This window comes from Coregonus lavaretus (assembly GCF_964263955.1).
Source record: "Coregonus lavaretus genome assembly, contig: HAP1_SCAFFOLD_2063, whole genome shotgun sequence".
NCBI lineage: Eukaryota > Metazoa > Chordata > Actinopteri > Salmoniformes > Salmonidae > Coregonus > Coregonus lavaretus.
Genome location: NW_028164259.1, coordinates 26,900 through 39,526, shown reverse-complemented (window position 1 = coordinate 39,526; position 12,627 = coordinate 26,900). Strand labels below are relative to the sequence as shown.

At 37.6% G+C, this 12,627-nt stretch overlaps 1 protein-coding gene across 1 annotated transcript in view; it reads left to right on the top strand.

Moving 5' to 3' along the window:
* The window catches only part of tlr2 (toll-like receptor 2), a 50,980-nt gene extending 39,799 nt beyond the window's left edge, over positions 1–11,181 (top strand). The window contains exons 10-16 of the mRNA XM_084192238.1: positions 4,799–5,079; positions 6,179–6,280; positions 6,490–6,613; positions 7,056–7,407; positions 7,593–7,689; positions 9,139–9,223; positions 10,995–11,181. Of these exons, the coding sequence (XP_084048364.1) occupies positions 4,799–5,079; positions 6,179–6,280; positions 6,490–6,613; positions 7,056–7,407; positions 7,593–7,689; positions 9,139–9,223; positions 10,995–11,135 (1,182 nt within the window). The 3' untranslated portion in view covers positions 11,136–11,181. The remainder of the gene's footprint in view (positions 1–4,798; positions 5,080–6,178; positions 6,281–6,489; positions 6,614–7,055; positions 7,408–7,592; positions 7,690–9,138; positions 9,224–10,994) is intronic.
* Positions 11,182–12,627: the final 1,446 nt, after the last annotated feature.

Genomic DNA, 12,627 nt, shown 5'->3' with positions numbered 1-12,627 from the left:
TGTAATGTAATGTAATGTAATGTAATGTAATGTAGTGTAATGTAGTGTAATGTAATGTAGTGTAATGTAATGTAGTGTAATGTAATATAATGTAATGTAATGTAATGTAGTGTAATGTAATGTAGTGTAATGTAGTGTAATGTAATGTAGTGTAATGTAGTGTAATGTAGTGTAATGTAGTGTAATGTAATGTAGTGTAATGTAGTGTAATGTAATGTAGTGTAATGTAATGTAATGTAGTGTAATGTAGTGTAATGTAGTGTAATGTAATGTAATGTAATGTAATGTAATGTAATGTAGTGTAATGTAATGTAATGTAATGTAATGTAGTGTAATGTAATGTAGTGTAATGTAGTGTAATGTAATGTAATGTAATGTAATGTAGTGTAATGTAATGTAGTGTAATGTAATGTAGTGTAATGTAATGTAATGTAGTGTAATGTAGTGTAGTGTAATGTAGTGTAATGTAGTGTAATGTAATGTAATGTAGTGTAGTGTAATGTAGTGTAATGTAGTGTAATGTAATGTAGTGTAATGTAATGTAATGTAATGTAGTGTAATGTAATGTAGTGTAATGTAATGTAGTGTAATGTAATGTAATGTAGTGTAGTGTAATGTAATGTAATGTAGTGTAATGTAGTGTAATGTAGTGTAATGTAATGTAGTGTAATGTAATGTAATGTAATGTAGTGTAGTGTAATGTAATGTAATGTAATGTAGTGTAATGTAGTGTAATGTAATGTAATGTAGTGTAATGTAATATAATGTAGTGTAATGTAATGTAGTGTAATGTAGTGTAATGTAATGTAGTGTAATGTAGTGTAATGTAATGTAATGTAGTGTAATGTAGTGTAATGTAGTGTAATGTAATGTAATGTAGTGTAATGTAATGTAATGTAGTGTAATGTAGTGTAATGTAGTGTAATGTAGTGTAATGTAATGTAATGTAATGTAATGTAGTGTAGTGTAATGTAATGTAGTGTAATGTAGTGTAATGTAGTGTAATGTAATGTAATGTAGTGTAATGTAATGTAGTGTAATGTAGTGTAATGTAATGTAGTGTAATGTAATGTAATGTAATGTAATGTAATGTAGTGTAATGTAATGTAGTGTAATGTAGTGTAATGTAATGTAGTGTAATGTAGTGTAATGTAGTGTAATGTAATGTAGTGTAATGTAGTGTAATGTAATGTAGTGTAATGTAATGTAATGTAGTGTAATGTAGTGTAATGTAGTGTAATGTAATGTAATGTAATGTAATGTAATGTAGTGTAATGTAATGTAATGTAATGTAATGTAATGTAGTGTAATGTAATGTAGTGTAATGTAGTGTAATGTAATGTAATGTAATGTAATGTAGTGTAATGTAATGTAGTGTAATGTAATGTAGTGTAATGTAATGTAATGTAGTGTAATGTAGTGTAGTGTAATGTAGTGTAATGTAGTGTAATGTAATGTAATGTAATGTAGTGTAGTGTAATGTAGTGTAATGTAATGTAATGTAATGTAGTGTAATGTAATGTAATGTAATGTAGTGTAATGTAATGTAGTGTAATGTAGTGTAATGTAATGTAGTGTAATGTAATGTAATGTAATGTAGTGTAGTGTAATGTAATGTAATGTAGTGTAATGTAGTGTAATGTAGTGTAATGTAATGTAGTGTAATGTAATGTAATGTAATGTAGTGTAGTGTAATGTAATGTAATGTAATGTAGTGTAATGTAGTGTAATGTAATGTAATGTAGTGTAATGTAATGTAATGTAGTGTAATGTAATGTAGTGTAATGTAGTGTAATGTAATGTAGTGTAATGTAGTGTAATGTAATGTAATGTAGTGTAATGTAGTGTAATGTAGTGTAATGTAATGTAGTGTAATGTAATGTAATGTAATGTAATGTAATGTAGTGTAATGTAGTGTAATGTAGTGTAATGTAATGTAGTGTAATGTAGTGTAATGTAATGTAATGTAATGTAATGTAGTGTAGTGTAATGTAATGTAGTGTAATGTAGTGTAATGTAGTGTAATGTAATGTAATGTAGTGTAATGTAATGTAGTGTAATGTAGTGTAATGTAATGTAGTGTAATGTAATGTAATGTAATGTAATGTAATGTAGTGTAATGTAATGTAATGTAATGTAATGTAGTGTAATGTAATGTAGTGTAATGTAATGTAATGTAATGTAGTGTAATGTAATGTAATGTAGTGTAATGTAATGTAATGTAATGTAATGTAATGTAATGTAATGTAATGTAGTGTAATGTAATGTAATGTAATGTAATGTTATGTAGTGTAATGTAATGTAATGTAGTGTAGTGTAATGTAATGTAATGTAATGTAATGTAGTGTAATGTAGTGTAATGTAATGTAGTGTAATGTAGTGTAATGTAGTGTAATGTAATGTAATGTAATGTAGTGTAATGTAATGTAATGTAATGTAGTGTAATGTAATGTAGTGTAATGTAGTGTAATGTAATGTAGTGTAATTTAGTGTTATGTAGTGTAATGTAGTGTAATGTAATGTAATGTAGTGTAATGTAGTGTAATGTAATGTAGTGTAATGTAATGTTATGTAGTGTAATGTAGTGTAATGTAGTGTAATGTAGTGTAATGTAATGTAATGTAATGTAGTGTAATGTAATGTAATGTAATGTAGTGTAATGTAATGTAGTGTAATGTAATGTAGTGTAATGTAGTGTAATGTAATGTAGTGTAATGTAATGTAATGTAATGTAATGTAATGTAGTGTAATGTAATGTAATGTAGTGTAATATAATGTAGTGTAATGTAGTGTAATGTAATGTAGTGTAGTGTAGTGTAATGTAATGTAGTGTAATGTAATGTAATGTAATGTAATGTAGTGTAATGTAATGTAATGTAGTGTAATGTAATGTAGTGTAATGTAATGTAGTGTAATGTAGTGTAGTGTAGTGTAATGTAATGTAATGTAATGTAATGTAATGTAATGTAGTGTAATGTAATGTAATGTAATGTAATGTAATGTCGTGTAATGTAATGTAATGTAATATAGTGTAATGTAATGTAGTGTAATGTAGTGTAGTGTAGTGTAATGTAATGTAATGTAGTGTAATGTAATGTAATGTAGTGTAATGTAGTGTAATGTAATGTAGTGTAATGTAATGTTATGCAGTGTAATGTAGTGTAATGTAGTGTAATGTAATGTAGTGTAATGTAATGTAATGTAATGTAATGTAATGTAATGTAGTGTAATGTAATGCAGTGTAATGTAATGTAGTGTAATGTAATGTAATGTAATGTAATGTAGTGTAATGTAATGTAATGTAATGTAGTGTAATGTAATGTAGTGTAATGTAATGTAGTGTAATGTCATGTAGTGTAGTGTAATGTAGTGTAATGTAGTGTAGTGTAGTGTAATGTAATGTAATGTAATGTAGTGTAATGTAGTGTAATGTAATGTAATGTAATGTAATGTAATGTAGTGTAATGTAATGTAATGTAGTGTAATGTAGTGTAATGTAATGTAGTGTAATGTAATGTAGTGTAATGTAATGTAGTGTAATGTAATGTAGTGTAATGTAATGTAATGTAGTGTAATGTAATGTAATGTAGTGTAATGTAGTGTAATGTAGTGTAATGTCATGTAGTGTAGTGTAATGTAATGTAATGTAATGTAATGTAGTGTAATGTAGTGTAATGTAATGTAGTGTAATGTAATGTAGTTTAATGTAATGTAGTGTAATGTAATGTAGTGTAATGTAGTGTAATGTAGTGTAATGTAGTGTAATGTAATGTAGTGTAATGTCATGTAGTGTAGTGTAATGTAGTGTAATGTAATGTAATGTAGTGTAATGTAGTGTAATGTAGTGTAATGTAATGTAGTGTAATGTAGTGTAATGTAATGTAATGTAGTGTAATGTAATGTAATGTAATGTAGTGTAATGTAGTGTAATGTAATGTAATGTAATGTAGTGTAATGTAGTGTAATGAAATGTAATGTAATGTAATGTAATGTAATGTAGTGTAGTGTAATGTAATGTAGTGTAATATAGTGTAATGTAATGTAATGTAATGTAAAATGTAACTTGGTTGAGACTTTTATTTAGGCGAAGACTCTTATTGTGACACCTGTTATATCAGCTTTGCATTAACTTGGATTGTAACTTGGATTGTAACTTGGATTGTAACTTGTAACGTAACTTGGATTGTAACTTGGATTGTAACTTGGATTGTAACTTGGATTGTAACTTGTATCGTAACTTGGATTGTAACTTGGATTGTAACTTGGATTGTAACTTGTATCGTAACTTGGATTGTAACTTGGATTGTAACTTGGATTGTAACTTGGATTGTAACTTGTATCGTAACTTGTATCGTAACTTGGATTGTAACTTGGATTGTAACTTGTATCGTAGGGCGGCAGGTAGCTTAGTGGTTAAGAGCGTTGTGCCAGTAACCGAAAGGTCGCTGGTTCTAATCCCCGAACCGACTAGGTGAAAAATCTGTCGATGTGCCCTTGAGCAAGGCACTTAACCCTAATTGCTCCTGTAAGTCGCTCTGGATAAGAGCGTCTGCTAAATGACTAATTATTATTTATTCGTAACTTGGATTGTAACTTGGATTGTAACTTGGGATTGTTTCTATGGTTGTCGTTTTACTGTTTTTAACCTCGAGCAGAAGCCCATTGCATGATTAAATTTTTTGGTGATAATAAGCATCCTTCTGTTTTAGTCTTTACATTTTAGAGAAGTGCTAAATAAGTACTACGTAGAATTATTATTAATAATACATGTTTTCCCTTTCAATTTCAAATCAACCAGCTGGTCACCCGTCTGAACAAACTAGTCCACCTGGACATCAGTCAGAACGCCTACACCTCCATGCCCTCCACCTGCTCCTGGCCCCAGACCCTGATTCACCTCAACCTCTCCTGGGCTAAGCTACGGAGGGTCACCCCCTGTCTGCCCCTGACCCTGGAGGTCCTGGATCTGGGACGCAATGACCTGACAGCCTTCCATAGTGTTGCTCTCCCGGCCCTGAGGGAGCTGCACCTCTCTGGGAACAAGTTGATGCATCTGCCCCATGGATGGTTGTTCCCTAGGTAGAGAGAGAGACAGAAAGAGAGAGAGAGTGGTGTGCTCAACTCTTAGCTCAACTCTTAGCTCAACTCTATATTTTATTGTAAATATGTATATATACAGTATATACTTTTTTTTCTTAGCTCAACTCTTAGCTCAACTCTTAGCTCAAGTCTTAGCTCAAGTCTTGGTTCAACTCTCAGCTCAACTCTCAGCTACACTCTTAGCTCAACTCTTAGCTCAACTCTTAGCTCAACTCTTAGCTCAAGTCTTAGCTCAACTCTTAGCTCAAGTCTCAGCTACACTCTCAGCTACACTCTTAGCTCAACTCTCAGTTCAACTCTCAGCTCAACTCTTAGCTCAAGTCTTAGCTCAAGTCTTAGCTCAACTCTCAGCTCAACTCTTAGCTCAACTCTTAGCTCAATTCTTAGCTCAACTCTTAGCTCAACTCTTAGCTCAACTCTTAGCTCAAGTCTTAGCTCAAGTCTTTGCTCAAGTCTTAGCTCAACTCTCAGCTACACTCTTAGCTCAACTCTTAGCTCAAGTCTTAGCTCAACTCTTAGCTCAAGTCTTAGCTCAACTCTCAGCTACACTCTTAGCTCAACTCTTAGCTCAACTCTTAGCTCAACTCTCAGCTACACTCTTAGCTCAACTTTTAGCTCAACTCTTAGCTCAACTCTTAGCTCAACTCTCAGCTACACTCTTAGCTCAACTCTTAGCTCAACTCTTAGCTCAACTCTCAGCTACACTCTTAGCTCAACTCTTAGCTCAAGTCTTAGTTCAACTCTCAGCTCAACTCTCAGCTACACTCTTAGCTCAACTCTTAGCTCAACTCTTAGCTCAACTCTTAGCTCAACTCTTAGCTCAACTCTCAGCTACACTCTTAGCTCAACTCTTAGCTCAACTTTTAGCTCAACTCTTAGCTCAACTCTTAGCTCAACTCTTAGCTCAACTCTTAGCTCAACTGTTATCCTCTTGCGTAAATAAATGAAAGGGTATTTAGTTGGAGTCAACAATCCAGAACATTACATAAAAAAAAAGAGACCATCCTTCACTTGAACATATGTTGCAAATGGTGTTTATTTATTTATTTGTTTGTGTTTTTGTTTGTTTGTTCCCCAGCCTGGAGGTCCTCCTGATCCAGAGCAACACTCTCAACATGTTTGGACCCGTGGACCTCAGACTCTACGGGAGGCTCCGAGCACTGCAGGCCGGACAGAACAGGTCTGTGTGTGCTCAAAAGTAGTAGTGCCCTATGTAGGTAATAGGGTCCTGCCTTATATTTATTGATTAGTCTGTATCGATTCTAAAATGAATGATCCCTGCAGCCCATTCTCCTTCTTCTTCTTCTTCTTCTTCTTCTTCTTCTTCTTCTTCTTCTTCTTCTTCTTCTTCTTTTGCTTCTTCTGCTTCTTCTGCTTCTTCTTCTTCAGGTTTGTGTGTTCCTGTGAGTTTGTCTCCTTCATGGTCTGGAGGTGGGGTGGAGCAGTAGAGGGCAGTGTTGAGCTAACAGACAGATTGGATAACTACCTTTGTGACTCACCGCTGCCCCTGCAGGTGATTAAAATATTTACTTTATTTACTATTATTTATTACTATTAGTACTATTTCTTTTAAACACTTTTTTATTTTTTTCACTATTTTATTCTTATTCTCTTCACTGCTTATTTTTACGTTAATCTCTTTTTTTTTTTATCGAATACCTTTTCTACTTTTATTATCAAATGTAGTGTGAGGAGAGCTTGCAAGTAAGCATTTTCACGGTACTGTGTATACTTTGCTGTATCCCGTGTAGGGTTGCTAAAATCGTGTAACTTCCCCAAAAGTCCCAGGTTTACAAGAAATCCCGACTAGAAGATTTCCAGAATCAGGATGGAATAAGCAGGAAATCTGGGAATCCTCTGACCAGGATTTCTAGAAAACCTGGGAATTCTGGGAATGTTCCTGGAATTTTGCAACCCTAATCCCATGCATATAATAAATAATCTTTGATTTACAGGGCCAGAGGGTCGACCGCGTCCGGCTCTCACCGTTCCAATGCCACCGCGTCCTCCTCGTGTCCGCACTCTGCGGCTGTATACTCATTTCCGGAATCCTGTTGGTGATTCTGCTGTGGAAGCTCCACGCGGTGTGGTACATGAGTATGATGTGGGCGTGGCTTAGAGCCAAACGGAATTCCGGTAACCGGAAGCGCCGGGATGCAGCAGGGAACGCCGACCCCCTCTGCTATGATGCGTTCGTGTCGTACAGCGAGCGAGACGCAGAGTGGGTCGAAGAATTCCTGGTTCCAGAGCTGGAGAATTCCCAGCCTCCACTCTCCCTCTGCCTCCACAAGAGAGACTTCCTGCCAGGTTGATTGATTGATTGAATCCATGACCTCTTCATGACCTCATCCCCCAGGACCTTAAAATACTTCTTAGCTTGTTAATGTTTTCATCCATTGCTTTTTTTCTGTTTGGTTTTGTTGTACCGTGTCCTTAGGATATTTTGAAAGGCGCTTTAAAATGAATGTATTTTGTTTAATTTCTTTCTTTAGGCCACTGGATCATGGACAACATTATCAATGCAATGGACCGCAGCCGACGCACACTCTTCGTCCTGTCAGAACACTTTGTCCACTCCGAGTGGTGCCGGTACAATTCCATTCTGTCCTGTCTTACTAGTGTGCAGAATGGTCGGTTAAAGCATTTCAGTTGCTTAAGATCAACATGTCAGCATCATTACAGGCTCATGCTGGTTACTGTAGTAGCGTAGTAGTAACACAGTGTTGCACTCTAATGTGTCCCTGCTGCAACGCATAACAGAACTGTTGTTTAATAGTGTCCCTGCTGCAACGCATAACAGAACTGTTTTTTAATAGTGTCCCTGATGTGACGCATAACAGAACTGTTGTTTAATAGTGTCCCTGCTGCAACGCATAACAGAACTGTTTTTTAATAGTGTCCCTGATGTGACGCATAACAGAACTGTTGTTTAATAGTGTCCCTGCTGCAACGCATAACAATACTGTTTTTTAATAGTGTCCCTGATGTGACGCATAACAATGCTGTTGATTAATAGTGTCCCTGCTGCAACACATAACAATACCGTTGCTTAATAGTGTCCCTGCTGCAACACATAACAATGATGTTGCGTAATAGTACCCTGCTGCAACACATAACAATGTCGTTGTTTAATAGTGTCCCTGCTGCAACACATAACAATACCGTTGCTTAATAGTTCCCTGCTGCAACACATAACAATACCGTTGCTTAATAGTTCCCTGCTGCAACACATAACAATGCTGTTGCTTAATAGTGTCCCTGCTGCAACACATAACAATACCGTTGCTTAATAGTTCCCTGCTGCAACACATAACAATGCTGTTGCTTAATAGTGTCCCTGCTGCAACACATAACAGAACTGTTTTTTAATAGTGTCCCTGATGTGACGCATAACAGAACTGTTTTTTAATAGTGTCCCTGCTGCAACGCATAACAGAACTGTTGTTTAATAGTGTCCCTGCTGCAACGCATAACAGAACTGTTTTTTAATAGTGTCCCTGATGTGACGCATAACAGAACTGTTGTTTAATAGTGTCCCTGATGCAACACATAACAATGCTGTTGTTTAATAGTGTCCCTGCTGCAACACATAACAATGCCGTTGCTTAATAGTGTCCCTGCTGCAACACATAACAATGTCGTTGTTTAATAGTGTCCCTGCTGCAACACATAACAATGTCGTTGCTTAATAGTGTCCCTGCTGCAACACATAACAATGCTGTTGTTTAATAGTGTCCCTGCTGCAACACATAACAATGTCGTTGCTTAATAGTGTCCCTGCTGCAACACATAACAATGCTGTTGTTTAATAGTGTCCCTGCTGCAACACATAACAATGTCGTTGTTTAATAGTGTCCCTGCTGCAACACATAACAATGTCGTTGTTTAATAGTGTCCCTGCTGCAACACATAACAATACCGTTGTTTAATAGTGTCCCTGCTGCAACACATAACAATACCGTTGTTTAATAGCGTAGCTCAGATATGAGCTCAGTTTTGAGCTAATAGTTGTAACACATAACAATATTGTTGTTCCAGGTACGAGTTGGACTTTTCCCACTTCCGTCTGTTTGACGGGAACGCAGAGGCGGCCGTCCTGGTGCTCCTGGAGCCCATCTCCAAGGTAGGGAGGAGCTAGGCTGCACATCAAATGGCACCCTATTCCCTATATAGCGCACTACTTTAGACCAGAGAATGGCACCCTATTCCCTACATAGCGCAGTACTTATGACCAGGGCCCATAGGGTTAGTTAGGGAGTCTCACAGTGCTCTGGTCTAAAGTAGTGCACTATGTAGGGAATAGGGTGCCATTCTCTGGTCTAAAGTAGTGCACTATATAGGGAATAGGGTGCCATTCTCTAGTCTAATGTAGTGCACTACATAGGGAATAGGGTGCCATTCTCTGGTCTAAAGTAGTGCACTATATAGGGAATAGGGTGCCATTCTCTGGTCTAAAGTAGTGCACTACATAGGGAATAGGGTGCCATTCTCTGGTCTAAAGTAGTGCACTACATAGGGAATAGGGTGCCATTCTCTGGTCTAAAGTAGTGCCCTATATAGGGAATAGGGTGCCATTCTCTGGTCTAATGTAGTGCACTACATAGGGAATAGGGTGCCATTCTCTGGTCTAAAGTAGTGCACTATATAGGGAATAGGGTGCCATTCTCTGGTCTAAAGTAATGCACTATATAGGGAATAGGGTGCCATTCTCTGGTCTAATGTAGTGCACTACATAGGGAATAGGGTGCCATTCTCTGGTCTAAAGTAGTGCACTACATAGGGAATAGGGTGCCATTCTCTGGTCTAAAGTAGTGCCCTATATAGGGAATAGGGTGCCATTCTCTGGTCTAATGTAGTGCACTACATAGGGAATAGGGTGCCATTCTCTGGTCTAAAGTAGTGCACTATATAGGGAATAGGGTGCCATTCTCTAGTCTAAAGTAGTGCCCTATATAGGGAATAGGGTGCCATTCTCTGGTCTAAAGTAGTGCCCTATATAGGGAATAGGGTGCCATTCTCTGGTCTAAAGTAGTGCCCTATATAGGGAATAGGGTGCCATTCTCTGGTCTAAAGTAGTGCACTATATAGGGAATAGGGTGCCATTCTCTGGTCTAATGTAGTGCACTATGTAGGGAATAGGATGCCATTCTCTGGTTAAAAGTAGTGCACTATATAGGGAATAGGGTGGCATTCTCTGGTCTAAAGTAGTGCCCTATATAGGGAATAGGGTGCCATTCTCTGGTCTAAAGTAGTGCCCTATATAGGGAATAGGGTGCCATTCTCTGGTCTAAAGTAGTGCACTATATAGGGAATAGGGTGCCATTCTCTAGTCTAAAGTAGTGCCCTATATAGGGAATAGGGTGCCATTCTCTGGTCTAAAGTAGTGCCCTATATAGGGAATAGGGTGCCATTCTCTGGTCTAAAGTAGTGCCCTATCTAGGGAATAGGGTGCCATTCTCTGGTCTAAAGTAGTGCACTATATAGGGAATAGGGTGCCATTCTCTGGTCTAATGTAGTGCACTATATAGGGAATAGGGTGCCATTCTCTGGTCTAATGTAGTGCACTATGTAGGGAATAGGGTGCCATTCTCTAGTCTAATGTAGTGCACTATGTAGGGAATAGGGTGCCATTTGGGAGACACCCCTTGTGTTGAACTCATCCCATCTCCAAGGATGATCAAGTGTGTGTCTCTGTGTCTCTGTGTCTGTGTGTGTCTGTGTGTGTGTGTCTGTGTGTGTGTGTCTGTGTCTGTGTGTCTGTGTGTCTCTGTGTCTGTGTGTGTGTGTCTGTGTGTGTATGTCTGTGTGTGTGTGTGTGCCTACGTGTCAACGTGTGTGTGTGTGTGTGTGTGTGTGTGTGTGTGTGTGTATGTTTGTGTGTGAACATCCCCAAGGACGACGTTCCCAAACGCTTCTGCAAGCTCCGCAAGTTGATGAGCTCCCGTACCTACCTGGAGTGGCCTGAAGAGGACGAGAGGAGGGCAGAGTTCTGGAGCAACCTCCGACTGGCCGTGAGGGGAGGAGATGAGCTGTGATCCAACAGAGTTTCAGAAGGCTGGAATTCCAGAAATGGATTGGTTGGGTGGGTTTGGTGGGTTGGTTGGGTGCGTTGGTGGGTTGGTTAATTGATTGGTTGGTGGGTTGGTTGGGTGGGTTTGGTGGGTTGGTTAATTGATTGGTTGGTGGGTGGGTGGGTTGGTTGGGTGGGATGGTTGGTTAATTGATTGGTAGGTGGGTGGGTGGGTTGGTTGGGTGGGATGGTTGGGTGTGTGGGTTGGTTAATTGATTGGTTGGGTGGGTTGGGTTGCTTATCCTTATTCTGGAACAATTTGTCATTGTTTGACCAAGTTGTCCTTTATTTGACCAAGTTGGCTACTGACCTATTCAAAGCTTCCTCCAGCATCTCACCATACATCTGTCTGTAGTTACTGAACTCAACCTGCAGGAGGTTTGTTTGTTGTGGTTGAGTCGGAGGGAAACAGCTGCGGACAAGGTTCTGACAGATGGGTGTGTCTTGGTGATGGCAAGGACACACCCAAGAAACACCCCCATCAAACCACACCCCCAAGTCAACTCAGGTTTGGCTTCTGTCATGGCCGCCAGCATTTCTTGAGGAGCAAGCCGAAAAACTATGCCAAATCAGTGGGTGCAGTTCCCCTTTAAGCCAGTTCTGTCGTCTTATTGAGACTGATATAAGTGCATGTGATACCAAATTCGTTTTTATTTAACCTTTTTTTTTTTTTTTTTTAAAGGGAAGACATTGAGACCTTTTCCAAATGTGCCCTGTATATACACACAACATAAATATACACATTATACCCAAACAGGGTCTTGTAAACAAAAATGGAGTAGTGGGTCTTTACCGATGTCCAGCCAACCTTTTGATACAGGATATAATATAATATAATATAATATAATATAATATAATATGCCCTGCAGTGATGAGAATCAAAACAGTCACCTGTAACAAAACGAAGGGCACTATGGTAGACGGCATCCAAAGGGTTAAGAGTAGTAGCAGCTGCACTTTGATAAATAATATCACCATAATCAGGAACAGATAAAAAGGTTGACTGAATAGTCTGCTTCCTACTGCTTAGAGAAAGGCACGATCTGTTTCTGTAGGAAAAGCCAACTTTAAATCTTAGCTTCTTAACCAGCTCATCTATATATTTTTTAAATGTCAAATCCATATCAATCCAAATGCCTAAGTATGTTAATGCAGGAACATGTTCGATAGGAGAACCAACTAATGAGTGAACATGCAGTTCAACTGAAACATTCTTACGAGAGTATAAAAACATGTATATCAATTTCTTTCTTTCTTGTTTTTTTCTTCTTCTTTTGTTGTAGATCAGCTTAATATTGCAGATAGATTGTATCTTCTATCAATGTAATTGTCTGCATCACTTCCAATCCCCCATGTTTTTTATATATATATTCCCCTTTATTACTTTCCAACCCTGCCACCCTTTCCCTTCTTGGAGTAAACTAGTGAACAACAACGCCTAGGCCTCTACTTCCAGC